The following is a 27951-nucleotide window of genomic DNA, read 5'->3' as shown; positions in this document are numbered from 1 at the left end:
CTCTCTTGACTACTTATTCCACTACTGATCGAGTCTATTGCCGTAGTGTCTCATTATTATTTGAAGTGACACATTCTTCTCTCTCTCTCCCTCTCCCTTTCTTTTCTTGTTCTCCGAGAGGTAAAAAAACCCTTTCCTAACCCTAGCTCTTGCCATATGCTCCGTTTTATTCTTTAGTTTCACGATACAACTACTTTTTTTTCTTTTTCTAGCGACTATGCTTTTTCTCTCTTCATTTTCTCGCGTTTTACGGTTCTGCATTTTATCTTTCCCCCCCTAATTTTGGGATTTTAGATAGATCTTCCAAATTATACTCACTGGCTTCAGAAAATCGATTAATCGGAAGTTGAAAACATCAGGCTCCCAAACTTTCGTCATCTTTGCATTTTCTCGTGTGTTCTCACTTGATTAGGGTTTTTCATCTCTAAAATCGCTCATGCATTTGTCTTTTTCTGCTTACTAGCTGTGTGATGAGGTAAGTTCTTAAAACCCTACCTGTTCGTTTATGACAACCGATTGTGAATGCTAAATCGATTTTTAGACTCAAAGTTAGGTTTAAATTTGAGTCCATTAGTCGGTTTGACACTCACAATCAGAACAGGGCCTTAGGATTTGTTGAATTCAATTCTATAATCAGTACAGACTCTCTTGGAATATATTATATATACACAATAGGGACAAATTTTATAAAAAATTATTTCACATAACTTCAATGGAAATTATTACAAGTTCTTGTGATTATGATTTACTTTAATCGGAGTATTAGATTGCGATTAATTTGAATCACTGGGCTTCTTATAAAAAAGTTTCTTTAAGGCCATATCTGGCCACAAGGAATTGTTTTTCATGATCAATCGGTGTCTCCAAGTGGAGATGAGGGTGACGTTGCTAAAAATCAGGAAACAAAATTGAGGAAACTAGTATTGAGATATGGCTAAAATTTGGTAAAAGGTCGATCTGATTTTGAGTAGAGTTTTTTGCTTCCTGATTTTTAGCCATATCTCATTGCCGGAGATGGGAAAATGTTGATAATTTTGAGTAGAGTTTTTTGTTTCCTGATTTTTACCCACCTCTCAACACTAGTTTCCTGGATTTTGTTTCCTGTATTTTAGCAACTTCACCCCATCTTCGCTTAGAGACACGAAAAAAAATTCATGGTAGCCAAACATGTCCTACAAGAATAGGTCACTTAAAAAAGGTGAGGAGTTTATGACGGATTAGCGTTGTGATGATATGCATAAGCATGTTATATCCTTTGAATTTTGAGGTGGTAGCTTTTTTTCCCTGTGGATTGAAATTAAATGTAACATCATTTGATCTTGTTTCCAATATTGGAACGTTTACCTCCATATAGCTTACTACTACAAGGAAATGCCATTCAATATTGAATATATCAACTGCAATTGATTTGATCATATCTCTTTCATTCTCTCTATCTCTCTTAAATTTTCATTGGTTTTTTATATATTTTATGTAAGTATTAACATACTTAATAGAGGGCGAGCCTTGGCGCAACCGTAGGTTGCTCCATTGTGACTTGTTGGGTTCGAGTCACGGAAACAGCCTCTCTGCACAGTGGGGGTAACGTTGCGTACAACTAGCCCTTCCCAAACCCCACAATGGTGGGGGCCTCATGCACTGGCCCACCCTTTTTATTAACATGCTTAATCCAACTTTATGATTGCTTTTGACTGGGCCTCCCTACTAGTTCTAAAGATTGTGCTTTATTGTGATTTGTGAGAGTATTGGTGTATATACCAGTTAGCAGCAGACGCATGTTAAATCTTAGCTCTTCTTTCTGAATCTGCCTTTCATGCTGAATGGAATTCTTCTCATTTTTGGCTAATGTTGCATGTTGGGGTACTTGGATTTTTTCTTCTTACACCTGTATGCCATCTGATTTTACACGATCTTCATAAGCTTCCGGACTTATGCCATTACTTGTAAGTGTATTTATCATGAAATTTTTCAACATTTTATTTAGTGTGTTTTGATTTATCTGCTTGCTATTGTTTGATTTTTTGTTGCTCATTTTTGGCTTGCATGTTGGGATACTTGGATTTTTTCTTCTTACAGCCACGTGCCATCTGATTTTACACTATCTTCATAAGCTTTAACACTTCTGCCATTACTTGTAAGTGTACTTGTCTTGAAACTTTTCAACTTTTTATTTAGCGTGTTTTGATTTTATCCGATTGCTATTGTTTGATTTTATGTTATGTACCTTTTTGCATTTGCCCAATGTTGGATCGCTAAGATACGTTGCCGGTGTTCCTAATATGATGAACACCAACAATTAGAGTTGGTGTTATTTAATCATTTATACTTTAGCAATTATGCTCCTCCATTTCATATCAAGAACTACTCCAATGAGCTCTATGTTAAGTGACTTAGACAACAACAATGGTCTAGTGCAACTAAGGTCACCTGATCGCTTAGCTGACCACCAAAGGCCAGTGTTAAGGGTGTCAATGGGTCAGATTTAGTGTGATGTAGGATTGGGAAGAGAAATAGAAGAAGAGAAGAATAGAGGAGAAATTGAATCATTTATACTTTTGCCCCTAGTGATTCATCACTATTCCCATCAGATCATAGACCCCATTCATCAACCCAACAACAACCCCAAAACCTAACCCTAACTTGAAACTCACCAAAACCAACATCCGATCAACCACCCTTTGCAGCCCAAAAGTGCAGATTTTTTGCAATCGCTTTTCTCTACCGAACCATTCCCTAGAGCAGCCCAAAAATCTGTACAACAAACCCTAACCCTCAACTTCACACCTCAAAGACTCCCATTCCAACAATCCCTTTTCCGGTTCAACTTGTTGACGGCGACGGGAGGCGAGTAATCCGAGCAGCAACATTTCCCCACTCTTGCAAATCTGAAGCATTCAAGGTGCGCCGCGCCTCTTTCTCCAGCAACTGTTCCGCGAGGAAGAAGGAACTCAGTTCCTAATTTCCTAATCTCCTTCTATCGCCGTCAATACGAAAGTTGTTCGTGGCAACTTGAAGAGTATATCCATCCTATTCTTAGCAGCCAGCAGTGAGTGCAAGCACTACTTTGAGCAACTTTCATCGTCCTTCCATTTTGGTCTGAAGCCCGATCCAGGCCAACCGGGAGTCCGATTTGAGATCCGCGAAAAGCGTTGTATTCCATTCGACGTGACGGACATATTAGACGGCTGATTTCATTTTTTGACACTTATCTCAAGGGCTCAACCATCTGTTTCATATTTTGATAGATACGACGATCGATATTTGAAAGGCCACACTCACTATAGCTATTCTGAGGATGCATGTCTACTGTGGATCTATGTTTTGGATGCATATTATGAGTACTACAACTATGATCACTGAGCGGCCATCTGCTGAGCCAGAGAATCTGCTAGAGGACAAGCCCGATCGTTCTGGATACACATGGTGACGCAACGTCGTAACTTAGGCGAACCTCCATTCCGTTGATGGGAGGAGGTCCGTTATGAATTTATGGGAGCTTATGCGTGAGTGGCTCTTTATCGGTACGAGCAGAGGTTGGTACGTGAGGAGGTAGCTCGCCATGAACGAATAGCCGCAGCTCGACGTGCACAAGAAGCCGAAATTGAAGCAGGCAACATATATTCAAAGCGTCACATGCATGAGAAGGAATTTGTTAACACTACTGAGAGCCGCATGATGATCTGGTTGACATTGTGGATGAGACCATTATAGTTGTTGAGCCCATGATTATGTCAGATACAGAGTCCATGATGGCAGATACATAATCAGAGATGGAAGATATAGAGCAAGAGAGTCTAGTGACTGACGAGTCATTGCCAAAGCATGCAAAGCACGAGGAGTTCATTGAGGATGCCGATTCCATATCATCACATGTGTACGGTGACAGGATTGATTCTACGGTAGATGTTCCGATCGAGATGCTTGTGGAGGTTGAGATAGAGGATTTCAGTGCACATTATGACCATCAGGAAGATTGTCAGCCTGACATCACTGAGCTAGATATGATTCTAGCGGATGACTTTATTGTTGATTTCATTGAGGCAAATGAGATGCCAGCGGATGATGACCTTATTGGTGCTGGTCATGGATTGGTACTGCCCATAATTATCATTTCGAGCTAGGAGGAGTACGTTGCTATCTTTTTAGCCGCTTTACTTCTCCAGAGCGGTTTATGATCTTATGATTTCACATGGGTGATTTCTTCCCTCTAGTTCCGCCGGCATTTCATGGTTGTCACGAGCATTCTACATTAAGAGTGCCTTCGATGGATTACGACTCCTACTGTTTCAGTGGATCGTCTACGTATTCAATCGAGGCAGACTAGAATTCGAGGGCGAGTTCTTTTTAAGCGAGGGAGAATGATGCAGATATTAGGCCAAATAAGTGGCATATTTGCCCATCAGTATTTATTTACATGTTTTTAGTTTTCCATGTTATTTAGTTTCTAGGATTTAACTTAAAATCTCTAATACATGAGGCCTATATATAGCCAACTCAACTCAACTCAACTCAAATCAACTCAACTAAGCCTTTGTCCCAAACTAGTTGGGGTCAGCTAATGAATCATTTAGAAAATTTTCACGAAGAAGGTGAAAGAATCTACCAAGCTCAAATTGACTAAGTCTAATCCTGACACCAGTTGGGTTCGTGTGCATGGATCATTTTCTTCCATTCTCTCCTATCCAAGGTCATGTTTTCTGTTAAGTTCCTAGGCATCAAGTCTTTCCTCACTGTTTCTACCCAAGTTGTTTTCGGTCTGCCCCTACCTCTTTTTACTCCATAAACTTGGCACGAGTCATTTCTTCTCACTTGAGCATCCAAAGGCCTACGTTGGATATGCCCAAGCCATCTTAAGCGGTGCTCTCTCATCTTCTCCTCAATTGGTGCCACCCCCACCTTTTTACGGATGTCTTTATTTTTAATTCTATCTAACCTTGTGTGGCCGCACATCCATCTAAGCATTCGCATCTCCGCTACACTCATCTTATACACATGCTGCTTCTTGGTGGCCCAACATTTTGAGCCGTACAACATGGCTGTCCTCACAGTTGTCTTATAAAACTTTCCCTTCAACTTGGTAGGTATTTTACGGTCGCACAGAACTCCTGAAGCATGCTTCCACTTCAACCAACCTGCTCTTATTCTATGGTTAACTCCTCTTCAATCTCCCCTTCCTTATGTAGGATTGAACCGAGATAGCGAAAGATATCCTTCTTAGGTACTTCATTTCGAGTCATATTTACTACATCAGCCTATATATAGCCTATAGCCAATGGAACTAAAATTCCATGGAAAATAAAAGCCCTAAAAATAACATGGAAAATAAAATCTTAGAAACTAAATAACATGAAAAACTAAAAACATGTAAATAAATACTGATTGGCAAATATGCCACTTATTTGGCCTACTATATGCATCACTGTGGCTAATCGGTAACAAATTTTATCCTGTAATAGGACTGGGCCTGGTTTGTGGCTATTCATTTTTGGCCAAATCTGTAATTGGACCAGGCTTGGATTCATTAATACGCTTGCCCTAATTGGTTGTTAGAAGTTTTGGGGTAATTGTTACAACTTTTAAAAGGCAATTAGAAAATGAAGGGCTGCTAAAAAAAGGGATCCTCCATCGGGATATGTGCACAAGCAAACAAAGAAGAGAGCTCCAATCCCCCACCAATACCGAGAAAACTATAAAAATGGCCAATTTGGCGGTCATTTTCAATTTCTTTGTTTTTTTCAGCACATAGTTCTGTTTTAGAAGTGCTGTCATAGAAAAATATAATGACTACGTAGAAATTCATTTTTACAATCAATGGTATAAAGAAATATTTGGGTCATACAGAGAGAGGGTGTAGGGATCGGATTCTATTTCCCACGTCTGGGTCTCTCTTATCGCTTGGATCAGATTCAGAGTGTTTTTCGGATCCTACTTCCCACATCTCGGTCATGATCCATTTCAAATCTAACCTTCTGTCGGAGATTCCTAGTAGGTTCTACTTACATTTTACACAGTTAAAATTCTCAAGAGACGGTCAATGCATATGTGAACAGTAGCTGCGAGGGTGAGCCACAACGGCGACAACGCAATGGGCTAGGGACTTAGGGTCAATGGTTAGGGAAGGAAGGAAAAGAGGGGGTGACTCGAGACTTTGAGATAGATGAATGAAACACTACTAGAAGTAGGAACAATTCGAAAATTGCATATGGCTTATTTTTACTAAAATACTCCTAAAACAATAGCTAAAGTTATAAAAAGTTGAGGGTATTTCGTAAAATAGTATAATAAAATCAGATTTAGGATTGTCTTTGGGCTTTTGTTGGTTGTCTCGGCAATAATTTCGGATCATATGATAGGGTCCCGAAATGTGTCTATGGATCTTGGTCATGTGTCTAGATCATGTCTGTTGAAGTTCAGATTCGGATGGTCCATTGACACCCCTAGGCCTCTCTTGTTCTCTCTCAACAGAAACCTTTGGTTGGGCCTAAGAAGTGAATTATTTAGATCATCGGACAGGGTAGGCCCAACCTGTACTTATTCTCACAACTAGTACGCTCTCTCTTCTCACAGCATGAACCTTTCGTGGGGCCCATCTTGTTCAGAGATCTAAACCGTTCAGTTGTTAGCCCCCAAAGTGAATTTGTTATTCCAAGAAATTCATCTCGATTGGATGATCCTAAATCTTCGATCTATAGAGATTTCTATATGGTATATAGTTTATCTACAAATTAGAGGGCCAGGATCATTCAATGGAGATGATTTTTTGGGCACATTTTAGAAACATTGGGGCCCGACAACTGAATCGTCTGGATCTTCGAACAAGGTGGGCTTCATTGTATTTTCAGAATATAGGATCACTCATGGACGTACATAATTCACATTGGGCCCACTTATTACATGACACCACGTACATCATATAATGCATATTTATTAGAAAAGTCACCGTTGCCTCTTTGTTTGAAGATCCTGACCATTCATTTGTTGAGCCTTAACGGAAATAGATTTTACCCACAAAATCATTTCCATCAGATGATTCTAACCCTCCAATCTAATACGATGACACCTCATATAAAAATTTCTACAGTTTGAAGAATTAGGATCATCTTAGGGAGATGATTTTTAGGGAAAGGCTTATGTACACTGGGTTGCAACAAATGAATGGTTTGGATCTTTGAAGAAAGTGAGCTAAGTGTTTTATTTATTTATAAACAATTCACTTTTTATAGTGTCTACCTTCTTCAAAAAATCTAAGCCGTGCATTGTTGGCTCCATTGAGGATTAATGTTCAAAGATAGAAGAGAGTGTTAAAGTATAAAAGATTAAATAACACCATCTCCAACAGCTTAAGCTTCTGGAGTAATTGGCTGTTTCATGTGGTATCAGAGCAGAATTGTTGGTTTCAAATCTCATTGATATTAAAAATCCACGTGTAATGGCCAGCCCAAAAGATCCTCATGTAATGGCCTATTGGGGCGACTAGTTTCCGCCATCCTACGGACTAGAAGATACAATCACTGCCTTCTTGTGTGCGGTTTGCTGTTGAGGTCAGTATGTTCTGCCTGTCCTGCCATCTACACGAGAGCAATTAGGTTCAGGTCTTCCATCCGAGCTGCTTATCAAGGTCTAGAGCTGATTAAGAAAAACAACCTTGATAATATAGTGGTAGAAGTCGACTCATCAAATGTTATCACTTGGCTTAAAGGTATTCACAAACCTCCCTGGAGATTTGACAGGCTGTTTGATGAGATGTTTGATTGGGCCAAACCCATGGAGGTAGAGTTTAATCATGTTCGGAGATCGGCAAATCAAATTGCGGATAGTTTAGCTCTAGGAGTACTCAAGGATTCTCTAGGTCTCTTTGATTATCTTCCGCCTTTATATTATCTTTGTAGTTTTCTTTATGCTGTTGTATCCTCGTTATCTCTTTGTATTTTGACCATCTCGGTCCTTTCTTTTAATATTATTGATTACCATCTTAAAAAAAGAATAAAAAAATAAAAATGGCCAACCCAAAAGAGGAGCCACATATGTCACATGTAGGCCAACCTTGAAAAGAGGGGCCACACTTGAGGGGGAGTGCTAAAGTATAAAAGATTAAATAAACCCATCACTCACAGCTTTTGGAGTAATTGGTTGTTTGAGAGAGAGAGAGAGAGAGAGAGAGAGAGAGAGAGAGAGAGAGAGAGAGAGAGAGAGAGAGAGAGCTGGGTCTCTCTCTCTTTATCTCGTCCTCTCTACATTGGTAATGACACCCCCTACCAGGGGCGGAGCCACATGTAGCATAAGGGGGGCAGTTGCCCCTGTTGAGTTGGGCCAAATCCTTAATAGTCCCAACTCAATTGGGCCCAGCCCCCTTTAAAATTTGAAGGCCTGCCCCCTTATGTATAAGCCTAAGCCTGTATAAGCTTGCCCCCCTTATGCATAAATTCTGGCTCCGCCACTGCCCCCTACTACTACTCTATCGGGATTGCAACCGAACACTACTTACTGTTGTCCAAGGTAAGTTCTAGGCAAATCCAATTTTTGTCTCCTACCTGTTGATTACTTATTCCAATACTCTATGAGTCTATTGCCATATAATGACATATTAATCTTGGAAGTGACACATTCTTCAGTATTTCTCTTTTTTCTTGTTCTTCAAAGAGGTTAAAACCCTATCCAAACCCTGGCTTTTTTCCATTCTCTCTTATTCCGTGCTTTCTTGTTTAGTTTCTTGATGTTACTAATTTTTTCTAGTGATTAAGCCCTTTTCGCTCTTCGTTTTCTCGTGTTCTACAGCTCTGCATTTCATCGTTTCCCCTAATTTTGGGATTTTTAGATAAACATTCCAAAGCATACTTTGTGGCTTCAAAAAATCGATTAATCGGAAGTTGAAAACGTCAGTCTCTGGAACTTTCGTTATCTTTTGTATTTTTTGCGGGTTCTATCTTGATTAGGGCATTTCTTTTGTAAAATTGCTCATGCATTGGTGTCCTTTTTCCACTCGATAACTGTGTGTAGGGGTGCTACTCGCCGATCTAAACCGAGGAACCCTTATTTTCCAACCCGACCCAACCCGAACTCCAACCTGACGAGGTTCAACCCGACCCAACCCGAGGAACCCTTTTTTCCAGCCCGACCTGACCGAGTTCAACCCGACCCAACCCGAGTTTTTAATCTTACAAAAAAAATAAAATAAAAAAAATCATAAAATGTTAGGTTTCGCTTGTGTCGGGTTGCCCAAACCCTCAACCCGAACCCGATTCGAACTCAACCTGGGTTGGGAAAACTCAACCCGACCCAAGTTGCACCCTTAGCTGTGTGATGAAGGATTTGTGGAATTCGATTATACAATCCGTACAACGTCTGTTGGAATATGTATATATGCACTATAGGGACAAATTTTACAAAAAAATATTTCTCATAATTTCAGTAGGAATAATTATAAGTTCTTGTGATTATGATTTCCTTTAATTCAAGTATTCGATTTCGATCCATTTGAATCACTTGGCTTCTTCTAAAAGTTTCTTTAAAAGAATAGGTCACTTTAAAAGGATGAGGAGTTTATGACGGATTAGTGTTTTGATGATATGCATAATAGGTATGCTATATCCTTTGAATTTCGAGGTGGTATCCAACATTCCATGGGAAACCTTCTCTAACATCATTTGATCTTGATTTTGAAGCTATTTTTTTCTCAGTCGTCTTTTCTATATTGGAACATTTGCATGCTCCATATAGCTTATTACTACAAGGAAATGCCATTCAATACTGAATATATCAACTGAAATTGTTTTATATTATCTCTTTCATTCTCTTTATCTATCTCTTAAATTTTCATTGCTTTTCTATTTATATTTTAGGTAAGTATTATCATGTTTAATCCAACTTTCTGATCGCTTTTGATTGGGCCTCCCAACTAGTTTTAAAGATTGTGCTTTATTGTGAGAGTATTGGTGTATATACCAGTTAGCAGGAGAAGCATGTTGCATCTTATCTTTTCTTTTTGAATCTGCCTTTCATGCAGAATGGAATGCTTCTCATTTTTGGCCAATGTTGCATGTTGATGTACTTGTTTTTTTTTTCTTCGTACAGCCGTGTGCCATCTGATTTTTACGCGATCTTGATAGGCTTCATCACTTCTGCCATTACTTGTAAGTGTACTTATTTTGAAACTTTTCAACTTTTTATTTAGTGTGTTTTGATTTTATCCGCTTGCTATTGTTTGATTTTATGTTATGTACCTTTTTGTGTTTTCTCAATGTTGGATCACTAAGATCTGTTGCCGGTGCTCCTAATATGATGTACACGGTACACCAACAGTTAGAGTTGGTGTTATTTGATCATTTATACTTTAACAGTTATACTCCTCCATTTCATATCAAGAACTACTCCAATGAGCTCTATGTTAAGTGACTTAGACCACAGCAATGGTCTAGTGCGACTAAGGTCACCTGATCGCTTAGCCGACTGCCAATTGTCACTGTTAAGGGTGTCAATGTGTCAGATTCAGTGGCTACTCTCTAATAGATTTTTATCTTGTAATAGGACTGGCCTGTCATGAATTTTTTCTAAAGGATTCATTTAGCCGACCCCAACTAGTTTGTTGAGTTGAGTTGAGTTGAGAATATGGACTGGCCTGGATTCTGGCTATTTATTTTTTGGCCAAATCTGTAATTGGACCGGGCTTGGATTCATTGAGACACTTGCCCTCAACTGGTTGGAAGCAAATAATGACACTCCTTACTTTGCTAAACTTTTTAAAATTGGTTGTTAGAAGTTTTGGGGGAATTGTTACGACTTTTAACAAAGGGATCCTAAATGGTTACGACTTACGACTTTTACAATTTGAAAAAGGAGGGCTGCTAAAAAAAAGGGATCCTCTGTCAGGATATGTGCAATAGCAAACAAAGAAGAGAGCTCCAATCCCCTACCAACACCGAAAAAACTATAAAAATGGCCAATTTGGCTGTAATTTTCAATTTCTTCTTTATTTTCAGCACAGAATTCTCTTTTGGATGTGCTTTCCTAGAAAAATAGAATGACTATGCAGAAAGTCATTTTTACAATCAATGATATAAAGAAATATTTGGATCATACAGAGAGATGGGGTACAGATCAGATTCTACTTCCCACATCTCGGTCTCTCTAAGTGGTCGGATCGGATTCGGAGTGTTTTTCGGCTCCTACTTCCCATGCCTCGGTCATGATCCATTTCAAATCGAACAGTCCATCGGAGTGTCCTAGTAGGTTCTACTTACATTTCACATAGTTAAAATTCTCAAGAGAGGGTGAATGCATATGTGACCAGTAGCTGCGAGGGTGAGCCGCAGCGGCGACTACACAATGGGCTAGGGATTTAGGGTCAATGATTAGAGAAGGAAGAGAAGGGGGTGATTCGAGACTTGAGATGGATGATTGAAAGAATGTTGGAAGTAGGAACAATTCGAAAAAAGCACATGGCTTATTTTTACTAAAGTATTCCTAAAATAATAGCTAAAGTTATAAAAAGTTAAGAGGGTATTTTCATAAAATAGTATAATAAAATCGGATTTAGGACTATCCCTGGGCTTTTGTTGGTTGTTTTCGGATCATATGATAGTGTCCCAAAATGTGTCCATGGATCTTGGTCATGTGTCTAGATCATGTCTGTTTAAGTTCAGATTCGGATGGTCCATCGGACCGTCTGGGTCCATTTGCAACCCTAGGCCTCTCTTGCTCTCTCTCAACACGAACCTTTGGTGGGGCCTAAGAAGTGAATTATTTAGATCGTGGCCCATCCCGTGCTTATTCTCACATAGTCTTTCTTCTCACAACATGAACCTTTCGTGGGGCTCACCTTCTTCAAAGATCTAAGCCGTTCAGTTGTTAGTCCCCAAAGTAAATGTGTCGTCCCACGAAATTCATCTCCATTGGATGATCCTAACTCTTCGATCTATATAGATTTCTATGTGGTATATAGTTTATCTACAAATTAGAGGGCTAGGATCATTCAACGGAGAGGATTTTTTGGGCACATTTTAGAAACATTGTGGCCCGACAACTGAATCGTTTGGATCTTCTAACAAGGTGAGCTTCATTGTATTTTTTCAGAGTATAGGCTCACCTATGGACACACAGAATACACGTTGAGCCCACCTATTACATGGCACCACATACATCATATAATGCATATTTATTAGAAAATTTACCGGTGCCGCTTTGTTTGAAGATCCCAACCAATTATTTGTTGAGCCTCAACGTAAATAGATTTTGCCCCTAAAATCATTTCCACCGGATGATTCTAACCCCACAATCTAATATGACGATACCTCATATAAAAATTTCTACGGTTCGAAGTGTTAGGATCATTCTAGGGAGATAATTTTTGGGGAAAGGCCTTTTTATGCCGGGTTGTAGCAAATGAACGGTTTGGATCTTCGAACAACGTGAGCTAAGTGTTTTTTTTCAAATAATTCACTTTTTATAGTGTCCACCTTCAAAAAATCTAAACCATTCATTGTTGCCCCACTAAGGATTAATGTTCAAAGATAGAAGAGATTGTTAAAGTATAAAATATTAAATAACGCCATCTCCAACAGCTTAAGCTTTTGGAGTTATTGGTTGTTTCATGTGGTATCAGAGCAAAGGTCTTGGTTTCAAAACTCATTGATATTAAAAATCCACATGTAATGGCCAACCCAAAAGAGGGGCCACATGTGCCATGTGTAGGCCAACAATGAAAAGCTTGAGAGGAGTGTTAAAAGTATAAAAGATTAAATAAGCCCATGTCCAACAGCTTTTGGAGTAGAGTATTTGTGAGAATAAGTAATGGGTGGGGCCTATCTCCTTCAAAGAACTAATCAATTTAGTTGTTGGGCCTCACCGAGGGTTGAGAGAGAGAGACACACACACACACAACTGGGCAGTGCCCGATTTCTCTCTCTCTTTCTCTCGTTATCTCTACGTTGGTAATGACCCCCCCCTACTACTCCTCTACCAGGTTGGCAACCAAGCACTACTTACGGTTTTCCAAGGTAAGTTCTAGGCAAATCCAATTCTTGTCTCCTCCCTGTTGACTACAGTAATTGGTTGTTTCACAGAGTGAGTACTTGTTGTGAGAATAAGTATGGGCGGGGCCTATATTTTTCAAAGATCTAAACAATTTAGTTGTTGGGTCCCACCAAGGGTTGAGAGAGAGAGAGAGAGAGAGAGAGAGAGAGAGAGAGAGAGAGAGAGAGAGAGAGAGAGAGAGAGCTGGGCGGTCCCTTATTTTTCTCTCTCTCTTTCTCTCCTCTGTACATTGGTAATGGCACTCCCTGCTACCAGGTTGGCAATCAAACACTACTTACTGTTGTCCAAGGTAACTTCTAGGCAAATCCAATTCTTGTCTCCTCCTTGTTGACTAGTTATTCCACTACTCTCTGAGTCTATTCCACTTAGTGACACATTAATCTTGGAAGCGACACATTCTTCACTATTTCTCCATTTTCTTGTTCTTCAAGAGGTTAGACCCTCTTCAAACCCTAGCTTTTTTACATTCTTATTCCGTGCTTTCTTGTTTAGTTTCTTGATGTAACTAATTTTTTCTAACGATTAAGCCCTTTCTCTCTTCGTTTTCTCGTGTTTTACAGCTCTGCATTTCATCATTTTCCCATAATTTTGGGATTTTAAGATAGTTATTCTAAAGCATACTTTTGGCTTCAAAAAATCGATTAATCGGATGTTGAAAATCTGTCTCTGAAACTTTCATCATCTTTTGCATTTTCTTGCGGGCTCTCGCTTGATTATGGCATTTCTTTTGTAAAATTGCTCATGCATTGGTCCTTCGAATTTTGAAGTGGTAACCAACATTCCATGGGAACAACCTTTAAAAGAATAGGTCCTTCGAATTTTGAAGTGGTAACCAACATTCCATGGGAACAACCTTTTCTAAAATCATTTGATCTTGGTTTTGAAGCTATTTTTTTCTTACACACACACACACACTAGTAAAAAACCCCGTGCATCGCACGGGCCGAGAAAGAACTGTACGGACCACATCATAAGTTGATCCAAACCGTGTCTATGTGATGGAACACAACATCAATAGGTTGTGCCCGTAAAATCATTTCCATATGCTGATCCTAGCACTCCAATCTATAGAGGTTTCCATAATTAAAAAAGCATAAAGGAGGGGGGTAGGATTGAAATTATGTGGCTTTAATGGGTGCCTTTGTTAAAAAGCATAAAGGAGCCTTTGTTAAAAAGCATAAAGGAGGGGGTAGGATTGAAAATATGTGGGTTGAATGGGTGCCTTTGTTAAAAAAAGTAAAAAAAAGTGATGTGTAATTCTATTAGAATTTTGGGAGAAATTCAAATAATTCTCTCCTTTTCTCTTCTGCTATATAGTATATCGATATATCTCTCTTCTGCTATATATATATATATATATATATATATATATCCACACACACACACACTAGTAAAAAACCCCGTGCGATGCACGGGCCGACAAAGAACTGTACGGACCATATCATAGGTTGATCCAAACCGTCCATGTGATGGAACACGACATCAATAGGTTGTGCCCGTAAAATCATTTCCATAGGCTGATCCTAGCCCTCAAATCTATAGAGGTTTCCATAATTAAAAAAGCATAAAGGAGGGGGGTAGGATTGAAATTATGTGGCTTTAATGGGTGCCTTTGTTAAAAAGCATAAAGGAGGGGGTAGGATTGAAAATATGTGGGTTGAATGGGTGCCTTTGTTAAAAAAAGTCAAAAAAAGTGATGTGTAATTCTCATAGAATTTTGGGAGAAATTCAAATAATTCTCTCCTTTTCTCTTCTGCTATATATATATATATATATATATATATTTTAAATGTTTTACATTCTTGGACCTCTTTTCAATATTGGAACATTTATATGCTTCATATAGCTTATTACTACAATTTAATGCCATTAAATACTGAATATATCAACTATCATGTTTAATGACTTAATCCAACTTTCTGATTGCAATTGATTGGGCCTCCCTACTAGTTTTAAAGACTCTGCTTTATTGTGAGAGTATTGGTTTATATACCAGTTAGCAGTAGGCGCAGGTTAAATCTTACCTTTTCTCTCTGAATCTGCCTTTCATGCTGAATGTAATCCTTCTCTTTTTTGGCTAATGTTACATGTTGAGTTACTTTGGTTTTTTCTTCTTACAGCTGCGCGTCATCTGATTTTACACGATCTTCGTAAGCATCAGCACTTCTGCCATTACTGTAAGTGTACTTATCTTGAAACTTTTCAAATTTTTTTATTTTGGCCCTTTTTCTTTTGAGATTATGACAACCGATTTTGAGCTCCAAACCTATTATTGGGCTCAAAATTACATTTAAATTTGAGTCCAATAATAGGTTTAGGGCTGACAATCGGCTGTCATAATCTGAAACGAACAGGGCCTTAGCGTGTTTTGATTTTATCTGCTTTCTATTGTTTGACTTTTTGCTAGTACGATGGATGCAATGGACTCCAGTTCGGAAGATGAAGCAGAAATCAGTGAGACTGAAGTAGATGACTATAAGGACAAAGCATATTTGCTATTGAAGAGTGGGAAGCTAAAAGTCAAATATTCAGGTGCCTCTTTTAGATGCCCCTTCTGCAAGGGGAAGAAGAAACAAGATTACCGTTACAAGGACATTCTCCAGCACGCCACTGGAGCGGGTGCATCTACTAGAGGTCGGTTCAAAGAAAAGGCGAACCACCTTGCATTGGCGATGTTCTTGAGAACGGACCTAGCCGATGCCTGTGGTCCAATGCAATCTATTGTCCAGTCGAAACCGCCTACTGAATCAATGAGTGATGAGCGGTTTGTTTGGCCTTGGATAGGCATCATAGTTAACCTTCCTGTTGAGAGGAAGGATGGAAAATATGTTGGAGGAAGTTCGTCTAGGTTAAAAGATCAGTTATCTAAATATAATCCTGTAAAAGTTCATCCTATATGGAACTTCCGAGGATTTACAGGGAATGCTATAGTAGAATTCAGGAAGGACTGGACTGGATTTCATGATGCAATGGCATTTGAGAAATCTTACGAAGCAAATCATTTTGGTAAGAAAAACTGGAATGAACGGAAGCACCGTGGATCGAGTATCTATTGTTGGGTTGCACGTTCTGACGATTACAACATGGAGGGTTCTATTGGAGAGCATTTACGGAAAACTGGCGATCTGAAGACAGTCGCTGAACTTGCAAATGAGGAAAGTAGAAAAAATGATAAACTTGTGGCCAATTTGGCAAATGAAATTGATGTCAAGAATAAGCACTTGAGAGAGTTGGAATGCAAATATAATGAGACCACCTTATCTCTTAGTAGGATGGTTGAAGAGAAAGACAAGCTCCATCAACGTTACAATGAAGGTACGCCCCTTAAAAAGTCCCCATTAGTTTCTGTATATTATTTTTTGGATCATGATCCTCTGTGTTATTATAAGTATTACCTTATTTAGCATATTCTACTGAATATGAATAGAAGGTTCTCTTATTTTCCCTGCCTTTTTATTTGGGTTTCATTCCAATATTATTCTCACATATTTATTTCTTTTTTATTTTCCTTGGATTAGAAATGAAAAAGTTGCAGGATGCAGCCTGTGATCACTCCAATAGGGTTCTTTTGGAAAACGAAATGCTAAAGTCAGAGCTGGAATCTCAGAGGAGAGCTCTTGAATGGCGATGCAAAGAATTGGAGAAGCGTGAGGCCCAGAATGACAATGACAGAAGGAGACTTCTTGATGAGAAGAAAAAGGTAATGATACTTTCCTCTCAAAATTTAGACTGTATCTGGTATTTGCTATAATGCTGATTCTCGCAATATATTACTGATTACGCGAAATATTTGGGTCGTAAAAAACCTCACTAATTTCTGTTTAATCTGGTAGACAGTCATGAAGCATTACTTTAATTTCTATTTAACAATTTCACCAACTTAATTTTAATTTCTCTTTAAGCTTGTAGCATTGGTTTATAAGATGTTTGATGCAAATCTTTTTACTGTTTTTCAGAATGCTATGAAAAACAGTTCCCTTGAAATGGCAGCTTTGGAACAGAGAAGGGCTGACGAAAATGTCTTGAAGCTGGTTGAAAAACAAAAGGTGCGTTTCCTGGTGTTAGGCCTTGAATAATGCACTGTCAGAAGCTCCTCAATGCTGTAATCAACTCGTCTGCCGACTCGGTTTTACGTTGGCCGAGTCCTTGTCCAATCCTGGTTTTGCCCTACTAATTCAACCCCAAACCTCCTTTGATTTGCCCAAGTTAATGAAAAATTGACCTCTCCAATCATTGACATGCCCGAGTCAACTCCTTTTTACCTTGGCCAAGTTCTTGTCATACTCCGAGTTTCTAAAAGCTGAAATAAAGGTTCTCATGAAGATGGAGATATTTCTTTTCCAATTCTGGAATTCATTTCATTTATCATTTAACCGTGAATATAAATGTGCAGATGGAGAAAGAGAAAGCTCTCAACAAGATTCTTCATCTAGAAAAGCAATTGGATGCCAAGCAAGCATTGGAATTGGAAATTGAACAGTTGACAGGGAGGTTACAGGTGATGGAGCATATGGGAGATGATGATTTAGTTAAGAAGAAGATGTTGGAAATGAGCCAAGAATTGGAAGAGAAAGTTGGAGAAATGGATGACCTCGAAGATTTAAATCAACAGCTTATAATCAAAGAGCGCTTGAGCAATGACGAGCTACAGGAAGCTCGTAAAGAATTGATTTCCGTATGGATATTCCCCCTCCCCCTTTAGTCTGTAACTCCTTAATAGAATTTTTGAGACAGCAACCCCTATAATAATGCGACATGCTATCTGTATATTACGAGATTTATCTTCATTGGAACCAAGAGCTCAAATTTGATTGATGATTAATGAACTCTGCTTTATAGGGGCTGACAGACCTACTGGGTGGTCGCACATTGATTGGAATCAGGAGAATGGGAGAGCTCGATGAAAAACCATTCCACGCTGCATGCAGACAAAGGTATCAATCTGAAGAAGCAGTAGTTAAAGGTAGTGAGTTATGCTCTTTGTGGGAGGACTATCTTAGACAGCCGGAATGGCATCCTTATAAAATAATCACTATCGATGGGAAATGTGAGGTATGGATTTCATACGTTTGGTCCTGATGTTCTTCTCATACTTCTGTAGTTAGCTATGTTTTGCATTGGTATAATGCGTGTTTCATATTAATTTGTAGTACTGACCCGAAACAACAGAAATTTTCTGTTTCCATCCCCACCGAAATGCATACCGAAACCAAAACCGTATGTATATTGTTGGTAGACTCTATCAGTATGTTTTACAGAATTATATTTATATGAATTGCATGTGAATTGTGCTGTATGTATAATGTATAAATATTTACATGAATACATGTGAAATGTGGTAGGTACTGAATTCAAGGTTGTTAATCCATTGTGGATGGCCCGCTTTGCTTCTGCGATGATGCTTAAGTGTGTATTTGTGACTACTTGAGCATATCTTAAAGTTTTTTTTCTTTTGAATGATAGCATTTCCTAAAATTTCATTTTAAAATTTTATCATTTACATATGTTTCCACTGTGATTTTACAGGCTTTTCACAGAAATTTTCAACTAAAAACAAAACATTTCTGTTTCCGTGGTGATTGGAACCGAAATTTATAACCTTGCATGTTTCTACATAGTCATTTCCCAGTAACCTTGAGGGCCGATCCCTTTCTTCTTCGTCCATCACCAATGGCGGATCCCGTGGTTCACTTCCGGCATGGATCTATTTGTGGACTCATCCATTATTTTCAGTTTTTTTAAGCTACGTCAGTGTAACAGATCTTGGGAACAATGTCTCTCATTTTGTGACCGTCTCTATCCGATTTTACAGCTGTATTTATTTCCTTTACCGTTTCTGGTGTTTTATTGAAGCTATTTTATATGATATTTCCAGATCTGATTACTCCTTTCTTTGTTCTGAGATTTGTTGTTGGATTAGCTTACTTTTTGTATGCTACATTTTTTGTGATTTCAGTTCAGGGATACTAGAGACGTGGTCAGTCTTGTTCTTAGGACACATGCCTAATGGCATTCCTCCCACTTGGTCCAGCTTTCACATGACTGGGTCATCTTTTTTTGTTCATTATTTAATGCTCCATCTAGAGACAAGTAAAATAAGATATTGATGGCTCACAAATTCAAAAAATTTCTTCGTACTTGCAGTATTCCTTGTTCGGTCCCTCTGTTTTCAGATGAGCAATAATTTTTTTTTCTTTTGATGGGTAAGGATAGAGTTTGAATCCTTGACGTCAGTGCTACACAATTGGGGTGCGTTTGGATTGTCAGAATCGGGAATTGGTATCGGTATCCGATTCCGATTTACGTGATTCCGGCATTTGGTTTCGTTTGCATACTAGAATTGGAAATGATGCTCACCTCCGATCGGAGAAAACGAGGGAATATTTGATAGTTTTTTATACCTGCCTTACGGGGTGATATTCTGATTCCTGGAATGGGAGAAAAAAAGGCAATAAATATCTTCTTAATATTACTTCCCGATGTTAGGTTTTTGTGAGACTTCCGTTGCTCGACTTCAAATCTCAATTAAAGGCATGCATTCTCTCTCTCTCTCTCTCTCTCTCTCTCTCTCTCTCTCTCTCGTGGTGGAGACCGATCTTCCCAGATCAGTTTCCATCTCTCCCCTCTCCCTCTCCCTCTCCCTCTCCCTCCCACCTGTTTCTCTCTCTGTGTATCTTTTTGTGGGAGTAACCGAGAGAAACAGATCAGTTCTATTGCTTTATTCAATCAGTTCTTCATATTGTTTAATTGATTCTTTCTGGAATTTGTGGACTATCTACTTGTGCTACATCAAATTTGTAACGGATCTTGCTGGAATCCATGATTCTTATCATCATGTGATGGTGTGGACTTGGGGGTGATCAAAGAATATTGTAATCTAATTAGTGATGGGTTGATACCCAATTTCCGTCATTTGATTTTTAATCAAATTTAAAGGATATAGTGGGTTAGGGAATATATTGTGATCCAGATGCTTCTTTCCCTCAGTTTCTTTTGCGGGATTTCAACTGCTTTTTTTGATGGAAAGTTTTTTGATGCAAAGCTAACCTTTCCATACTTTAGAGGGAGACCAACAAAACTAATTTGTGATTTCAATATGTAACTTGTATTTGCGTGATTTTCTTATTGATTGAGATTGTATGAAAATTTGATTCCCGTCCAACGTTGGTTTGGATGGTACCAAACGCTAGAATTGGAATCACATTGATTCCTGAGAAGAATTCTAGTGCTACACTAGATTTGGAATCATTATCCGTTTACTGAGGGAATTGGAATTGGATTGGAATGTGATACCGATACCAATTACTATTCTGGCAATCCATACGCATCCTCGGGGACTTCACACACAATCACACAGGAGAACTACCACCACAAGACATTATAACGACATCTTAGCCCCTTTATCGAAGTCTGAATGTCAGATCATTTCATCGATGCAACAAAAGCAAGTATCAAATGAAGCCACCTTTTTTTTTTGAAAATTGAAATTTTATTAATTTCAATAGGATTAGTCAGGGACAAGTTGTCCCACGACTTAGTTTACATGAAATGCTTTCCAAAGACCTATTCCAAGAAACTTTTAAAGAGGGGGCGGAGGGATAAGATGATGATACAATTAGAGTAGATACCCGCATAAGTGCATAACCCCCTCCTTAGACAAAGAGTCTGCTGCCTCATTTGCAGATCTCCTTCGATGCTCTATCTTCGGCTTCAAAAGAGTTATGAGGTCTAAGATTTCCGCAATCAAATCTTGGATCCTCCAAGGACCCTTAGATTTGCTTGATGCCCAGCTTATTGCATTGGCTGAATCACCTTCCACTATCAGCTGACTCAGAGCGTGCTCATGGCCCATCGAAGGCGAAAGAGGAGAGCTTTAACTTCAGCCTCATTTGCATCACATTCCCCAGCTGGTCCGGAGTAAGACATGATTGTTGTTTCTTTATCGTCCTTGATGAGCCCCTCAATCCCAGCCCTTCCTGGATTGCCTATCAAGCTCCCATCGAAATTTAATTTATACCAACCCGGAGGTGTTGGCTTCCATTTAGGCTGGGGCTTAATCCTGATTGCTCTATCCTATATTATTGTCCACCAATGTTGCAGGATGTTGCCAATGGAAAAAGGGCTTCTCTTTTTTTTTATTTTGCCTAGGAGATAATTTCCACTTTGATGTCCGATGCCACCCGACTCAAATTCCTATTTTAATTAACGGGCAGCAGCAATATCGAGGCTTAGAATGCATTCAATAATTAGAAGGAACATAATTAGCATGAAATAAACCTTATACAAATCAACCAATAGGTAAAGCTCTTTCAGGTGAATTGTTAATGACAAAATTAGGCCTAAACTATTATTTTACGCATGCAACCAATTAAAATAACTAAAAGTTAATGTAAGTACCAATGAAGTAGATGTAACACAAGTATGAAAATAATAATATCCAATGAAGAAAAACAAAAAAATGTCCAACAACAGTAAAAGGCTCAAAACAGTCCAGTTTTAGGCTGTAAGGGTATTTTGGTAATTTGGCAGATCTGGGATTTTTGTTTAAGACTTGTCCAAATTTTAGGTTAAGGTTTAGAAGGTAAAATAAAGGTTAATCTAGGGTTTATGCTCTGATTTGATGGTAGGTTTAGGCTAGGGTAGACCTGGCAAAATGGGACCCGTACCCGCGGGTACACCCGGCCCGCAGGGGTACGGGTACCAATTTCATTACCTGCGAAAAAAAATACCGCACCCAACCAGTACCCGTGACCCGCGGGTGGGTCTGGGTCGGGCATTGGTGTCCGCGGGCGGGTTGCCCGCCATTCAGTTTTCAACTTTTTATTCTTAAGGCCTAAACACTAAACAGTAAAAAATAGACTATGCGGGTGGGCCAACAAAACAAGTCAAAGCAATCAGACTATGTGACTGATATTTTGGTTGTATCAAAACAAACACTTGTTAAAGTAAATGAAAAATTGTATGTTGAATGAGCTGACTTGTTAAGAAGCTGCTATTGGATTAAATATCAAGGTTTGTACATCCATCGTACCACCTTTATGTGTGCATACACCCATTCATCATATAATTTCTTTTGGTAAATATATATATATATATATATATATATATATATATATATAATTTCTTCTTTAAATTGGCCGGGTTACCCGCGGGTATTCCCGTACCCGCCCGGGTGGGTTCCGGGTTCATGAAAGGCTACCCGTACCCGCGCGGGTTACCCGTTTGCCAGGTCTAGGCTAGGGTTCACTAAAACTAGTTTTAGGGCTTGAAAATGGTGAAAATTGCAATAAGGCTCAAAAGGGGTTTGAAGTTGGTGTTTTTGGGTATTTAGGCCTAAGTTTAATCATAAAAGCAATCCCTCAAAATCTCATAATAAGATCTTGGAGAACAAGATAGATCTATGGATTTTGGGTTTTTCTAGTTTTAGGGTTCAAGAACAGAGAAAATAGAAGATCTGATTTACTAATCTTGTTTGTGTTGATTTGATTGAAGAAATAGAAGATAATAGAAGAGAATAGATGAGAGGAGATGATAGAAGAATGGCTCCAAGCCACCAAGAGGAGAAGAAAAGAAGTTCCACGCTTCAATAGCTCTTACAAAAAACATCAATTCTATTCAATATTCAAAAGTCTTTTTAGATTGCTTTCATAAGATTTATTTATAAGAAAAGAAACCATAGAAGATAACTTAAAATTAAAAACTAATCTCAACCATTTATCTAATCCAAAGTAAACTAAATAAAGATAAAAACTTAAAATAGTAATCCCGTAAGAGACCTATACCACTTCCTAAAGACACTCATAACTTGTTCAAATCGCATTCAAATCATGTGATCTTGGGTTCATTAGATAGGTAATTGAAAAACCTTTCTAATAATACAAAATACACATCAAACGGATGAGATTTGATGCTTAAAAAGTAGGCTACAAATAAAATGACGAAAATATAAAGTAAATAATAAAAAAAAGACGACAATGTCTGTGACCCATGCTAGAGTCCCCACCATCAGACTTGTCACTCTACACTTGTAAACCTTGATTAAACGCCAAAAAATGATGTCCCCATCATTTTTTCCCGGCTTGGAAAAATTCACCACATGTGAATTAAACTGCTTGTACTGCTCTAACAAATCTGGATTAAGCTCCTGAAGCTCGTCAATTGTAATTCAAGAATTGTCGCTATATGGTCGCCATTGCCATCTGACTAAGAACTTCCTAATTCCTCCAGTGTGATTGGCGACACTCTTCTCATCCAAGATGTCTTCTACTATTCTTTTCTCAAATTTGGGTAATGGGTGGAGATTGAGCATATTTGGGGTTATCAAATGCCAAAAAAGGGTTTATGATATGGTGAAAGGTCTTTGACATTGAAAGTATTACTAATTCCCATGTCAGGTGGTAAATCTAAAACATAGGCATTAGCACTAATCTTTTTAATTATTTTAAAAGGTCTTGCGCCACGAGCATGTAGTTTGCTAACTACACGTTTACCATAACGTTCATGCCTAATTCTTACCATTACCATATCACCTTCTTTGAATTCTTGTAGCCTTCGATGTACCTCTGCATAAGATTTGTAAGATTCATTACTAATTATTATCTTTCTTATTTCTGCATGTAAGTTTCAAATATGCTGCGCAAAGGACTCGACAGACTCATAAACTCTAGAACTGGCACTAGCTACAACAAGAATAAGATCTACAGGCTTTCTAGGGGTATAGCCTGTGATTATCTGAAAAGGGGAAAGTCATGTGCTTCGGTTCATAGAACTATTGTAGGCAAACTCAGCTTGGGGAAGGACTCTATCCCAACTAGAAATATGATCACCAATAAGACACCTAAGGAGGTTTCCTAGGCTCCTATTAATGACCTCTATTTGACCATCTGTTTGTGGGTGGTATGCACTAGAGAAATTTAACTTGGTTCCCAACATTTTCCAAAAGGTTCTTCGTAAATGACTGGTGAACTTAACATCAAAGTAAACAACCAAAAACTTGCCAATGAATGGTCGAAGCACTTGTGTCATTACTCTCATGAATGTGTTCGGTGCATTGGTTAAGCCGAAAGGCATAACTAACCATTCATATAAACCATCATTTGTCTTAAAGGCGGTCTTCCACTCACTACCAACTTGAACTCTAATTTGGTGATACCCGCTTTTTACATCTATCTTTGAAAAGATGGCAGAGCCAACTATCATGTCAGGCATATCATCAAGCCTGGGAATTGGAAATCGATACTTGACAATGATCTTGTTTATGGCTCGACTGTCTACACACATGCGCCAACTTCTATCATTCTTTGGCGTTAGTAATGTGGGTACCGCATTTGGGCTTAGGCTCTCTCGAATCAAGCCTTTATTCAAGAGTTCATCCACTTGCCTCTTTAACTTGGCATGTTCTTTGGGGTTCATGCGATAATGAGGCAAGTTTGGCAAAGAGGATCCAGGAACTAGATCAATGGCATGCTGAATATCTTGCATAGGAGGTAGTTCATCTGGTAGTTCCTCAGTAAATAATTCCTCATATTCTTTCATTAACTGTTTCACCTCAGGAGGAATTTCAATAACGGCCTCGTTCTGGAGGACATAATCCTCTTTTCCCACTAGAGCGTAAATCTTTGCAAACTCTTTACACTCATTTTCAAAGCCCTTTTGATTAAGAATACCTAAGGGTTTCTTGGACTTGCTAGTGGAAGCAACGTCCTTTTCAGCCACTTTGAATGGTTGCGGTGGGCACAACTGTAAGGTAATTTTCTTCCCTTCATGCTCAAATGAATATGTGTTGGATTTCCCATAGTGCACAACATCTCTGTCATACAACCACGGTTGTCGTAAAATGTGAGCAACATTCATCTCAACGACATCGCACCAAATTGTGTCGGTGTATGATAAGAATTGAAGAGGCACTCGACACCTTTGGGTAACCGGAATGGTTGACTGATCAACCCAAGCAGCATTTTAGGGATTTCGATGTAGCTCGGGTTTAAGTCCCATTCGGCTAACTCCACTGGGAGAAACCACATTCATACAATTTCCACTATCAATGATAACTCTACAGTTCTTGCCTTGTTGTTTAGTGAAAGTTTAAAAGATGCTGCTTCTTCTCCAGTCCTTATCCGCCTTTGCTTGTGTGATCATACATCTCGTCATACTAACCTTGTTTGAATTTTCTTCTGCTTCTAATTCTTCTTCCTCAGTAATATAGCCATCGGCCATATAATTTTCCTCATTCGATGTCTCATTACATGATGTCACTGTGTGTGTATTCCTTACCACTCCTTGTGGGCATGCAAAGGGAAACTAAACACAAATTTGGACTCTTTTTTTTTTTTAATAATCTCACACCCTAAAAGGTTTCCTAAAAAAAATAACTTTGTGCACTGATACCAAGTTGATGCAGGACAAACCTGATCTAGGAAAAATTCTACACTCATAATGGGATAATGGTTTTAGGAAAGGCTTAGGGTTGACTCAGAAGGTTCAAAACTTCTAAAGGGACTAACCTAAGGCTGATTTAATGAAGGTTTAATTACGGGCAGCAGCAATATTGAGTCTTAATGCATTCAATAATTAGAAGGAACATAATTAGCATGAAATAAACCTTAATACAAATCAACCAATAGGTAAAGCTCTCTCAGGTGAATTGTTAATGACAAAATTACGCCTAAACTATGTTTTACTCATGCAACCAATTAAAATAACTAAAAGCTAATGTAAGTATCAATGAAATAGATGTAACACAAGCATGAAAATAATAATATCCAATGAAGAAAAACAAAAAAAAATGTCCAGCAGCAGTAAAAGCCTCAAAACGGTCCACTTTTGAGCTGTAAGGGAATTTTGGTAATTTGGCAGATCTGGGATTTTGGTTTAAGATTGCTGTCCAAATCTTAGGTTAAGGTTTAGGAGGTAAAATAAAGGTTAATCTAGGATTTATGCTCCGATTTGATGGTAGGTTTAGCCTAGGGTTCACTAAAACTAGTTTTACGGCTTGAAAAGGGTGAAAATTGCAATAAGACTAAAAAAAGGGTTTAAAGGTAGGGTTCTTGGGTGTTTAGGTTGAGCTTTAATCATAAAAATAATCCCTCAAAATGTCATAACAAGATATTGGAGAACAAGGGAGATCTATGGATTTTGGATTTTTCTAGTTTTAGGGTTCAAGAACAAAGGAAATAGAAAATCTGATTTACTAACCTTGCTTGTGTTGATTTGATTGAAGAAATAGAAGAGAACAGATGAGAGGAGATGATAGAAGAATGGCTCTAAGCCACCAAGAGGAGAAGAGAAGAAATTCCAAGCTTCAATAGCTCTCACTAAAAAACATCAATTTTATTCAATATTCAAAAGTGTTTACATTGCTTTCATAAGATGTATGTATAAGAAAAGAAACCCTAGAAGATAATTTAAAGTTAAAAACTAATCTCAACCATTCATCTAATCCAAAGTAAACTAAATAAAGATAAAAGCTTACCTAGAATAGTAATCTCGTAATAGACCTATACCACTTCTTAAAAACACTCATAACTTGCTCAAATCACATCCAAATCATGTGATCTTGGGCCCATTAGATAGGTAATTGAAAAACCTTTCTAATAATACTAAAAACACGCCAAACGGATGAGATTTGATGCCTAAAAAGTATGATACAAATAAAATGACGGAAATAGAAAGTAAATAATAAAAAAAAAGACGACGATGTCTGTGACCCATGCTAAAGTCCCCGCCATCAGTCTCGTCCACGTCCCCATCCCCACCCTACACCATAGGGAATCGAATGTGTACCGAGAATTCTAATAAAAAATAAAAAAATAAAAAAAATCGTAAGCTTTCCACATCTGCACTTTGGACTACACTTATTTCCCATATTGGGCCCTTTGCTAGTGGGTAAGTCCATCCATCATTTTTGTCTTCCATGGATTCACTACTGTATTCATGTTAACTGATCTGTTCAAGATATTTATTGCTTCTTTCTCTTTTGCTAAACAAGAAAACATATGTGAAACTGTTAAAGCTTTTCTCTGAGACAGACTTGTACCAAGGAATGTGGAAAAGTTCATTTTTCGTGTTTACCATCTTTTTAACTTGGCTACTACGAAATTTCTTTTTTTCCCCTCTTCATTTATGACGTTTTAGTTGATGTAGTAATGATTTTGGGTGCAGGAAAAAATAAATGAAGATGATGAAAGGTTGAAAGGTCTGAAAAATGAGTGGGGTGATGATGTCTACAAGGCCGTAACTGCCGCCTTGTTGGAGATGAATGAATATAATCCAAGTGGCAGATACGTGGTACCTGAACTATGGAACTTTAAAGCAGGAAGGAAGGCAACCTTGAAAGAGGTTATCCAATATATACTGAACAAATGGAAGACACAGAAGAGAAAGAGATGAGAAATCGAAAGTTGTTATTCGAATCAAGAATTTTAAATACATTTTATGATGTAGGGCTTTGTTTGTCCAAATGTCTAGACTTGATTTCTAGTTACTTAGTACAGACGTGTGAGTCGTGATAAGCTGCAGCCAAAGACTCTGTTTTCAAGCATTTGAAAAACTTTTAACTGGTAGATTGTCTTTGTTAAGTGGTATGTTTAGCAATGCTAAAGGCAGGACCTTGAACTGATGCATAAGGATCTCATTTGCCGTGACACCAGGCTTATGGTGAGGGATAATGACTGTTGAACTATGACAGTTACTCAGCTCAATTGTTATTCTAAGGTTAGATATATGTGAAAGAAGCTCAATTTTTTCTTGCTTTGGGCACATTGTATATCCATCCAAGTACAGTTTCAGTTGGAAAACTGAAATTGGTCTTCAGAAATTTATATGCTGATTTACTTTAATAGGTCTGTTATTGTGACTGACATGTTATTGTGACTGACATAATTTTTCCAATGTTGCACTTCAGATACATGAGAGCTATCGATA

General features: G+C 38.3%; 1 protein-coding gene across 4 annotated transcripts; it reads left to right on the top strand.

The window, feature by feature from the left end:
• Positions 1-27775, top strand: LOC143880135 (factor of DNA methylation 1-like). 4 transcript variants are annotated; one of them, XM_077382899.1, is made up of 11 exons: positions 1-120; positions 1921-1943; positions 2077-2134; positions 10072-10130; positions 15150-15206; positions 15437-16344; positions 16548-16729; positions 16986-17075; positions 17423-17704; positions 17869-18081; positions 27190-27775. In XM_077382899.1, the coding sequence occupies exons 6-11, from the start codon at positions 15441-15443 to the stop codon at positions 27415-27417; spliced, it is 1899 nt and encodes a 632-aa protein (XP_077239014.1). In that variant the 5' UTR covers positions 1-120; positions 1921-1943; positions 2077-2134; positions 10072-10130; positions 15150-15206; positions 15437-15440; the 3' UTR covers positions 27418-27775. The 4 variants fall into 4 exon arrangements, with proteins under 4 accessions (XP_077239014.1, XP_077239017.1, XP_077239016.1 ...); XM_077382900.1 differs by lacking the exon at positions 1-120 and having other exon boundaries at positions 135-1943; XM_077382902.1 differs by lacking the exons at positions 1921-1943; positions 2077-2134 and having other exon boundaries at positions 52-120; positions 10107-10130.
• The last annotated feature ends 176 nt before the right edge of the window (positions 27776-27951 follow it).

The sequence above is a fragment of the Tasmannia lanceolata genome, unplaced genomic scaffold, assembly GCF_043159265.1.
Source record: "Tasmannia lanceolata isolate RefF3 unplaced genomic scaffold, GAP_Taslan_0.1 ptg000006l, whole genome shotgun sequence".
In the NCBI taxonomy this organism is placed as follows: Eukaryota; Viridiplantae; Streptophyta; class Magnoliopsida; order Canellales; family Winteraceae; genus Tasmannia; species Tasmannia lanceolata.
Note: the sequence above shows the minus strand (reverse complement) of the source record. Positions and strands in the feature narration are given on the sequence as shown.

Coding starts and splice junctions, on each gene's coding strand:
- LOC143880135 (XM_077382899.1), top strand. CDS start 15,441: ATGGATGCAATGGACTCCAGTTCGGAAGATGAAGCAGAAATCAGTGAG. Junction 16,345..16,547: donor CCATCAACGTTACAATGAAG/GTACGCCCCTTA, acceptor TCCTTGGATTAG/AAATGAAAAAGTTGCAGGAT. Junction 17,705..17,868: donor CTCGTAAAGAATTGATTTCC/GTATGGATATTC, acceptor TCTGCTTTATAG/GGGCTGACAGACCTACTGGG.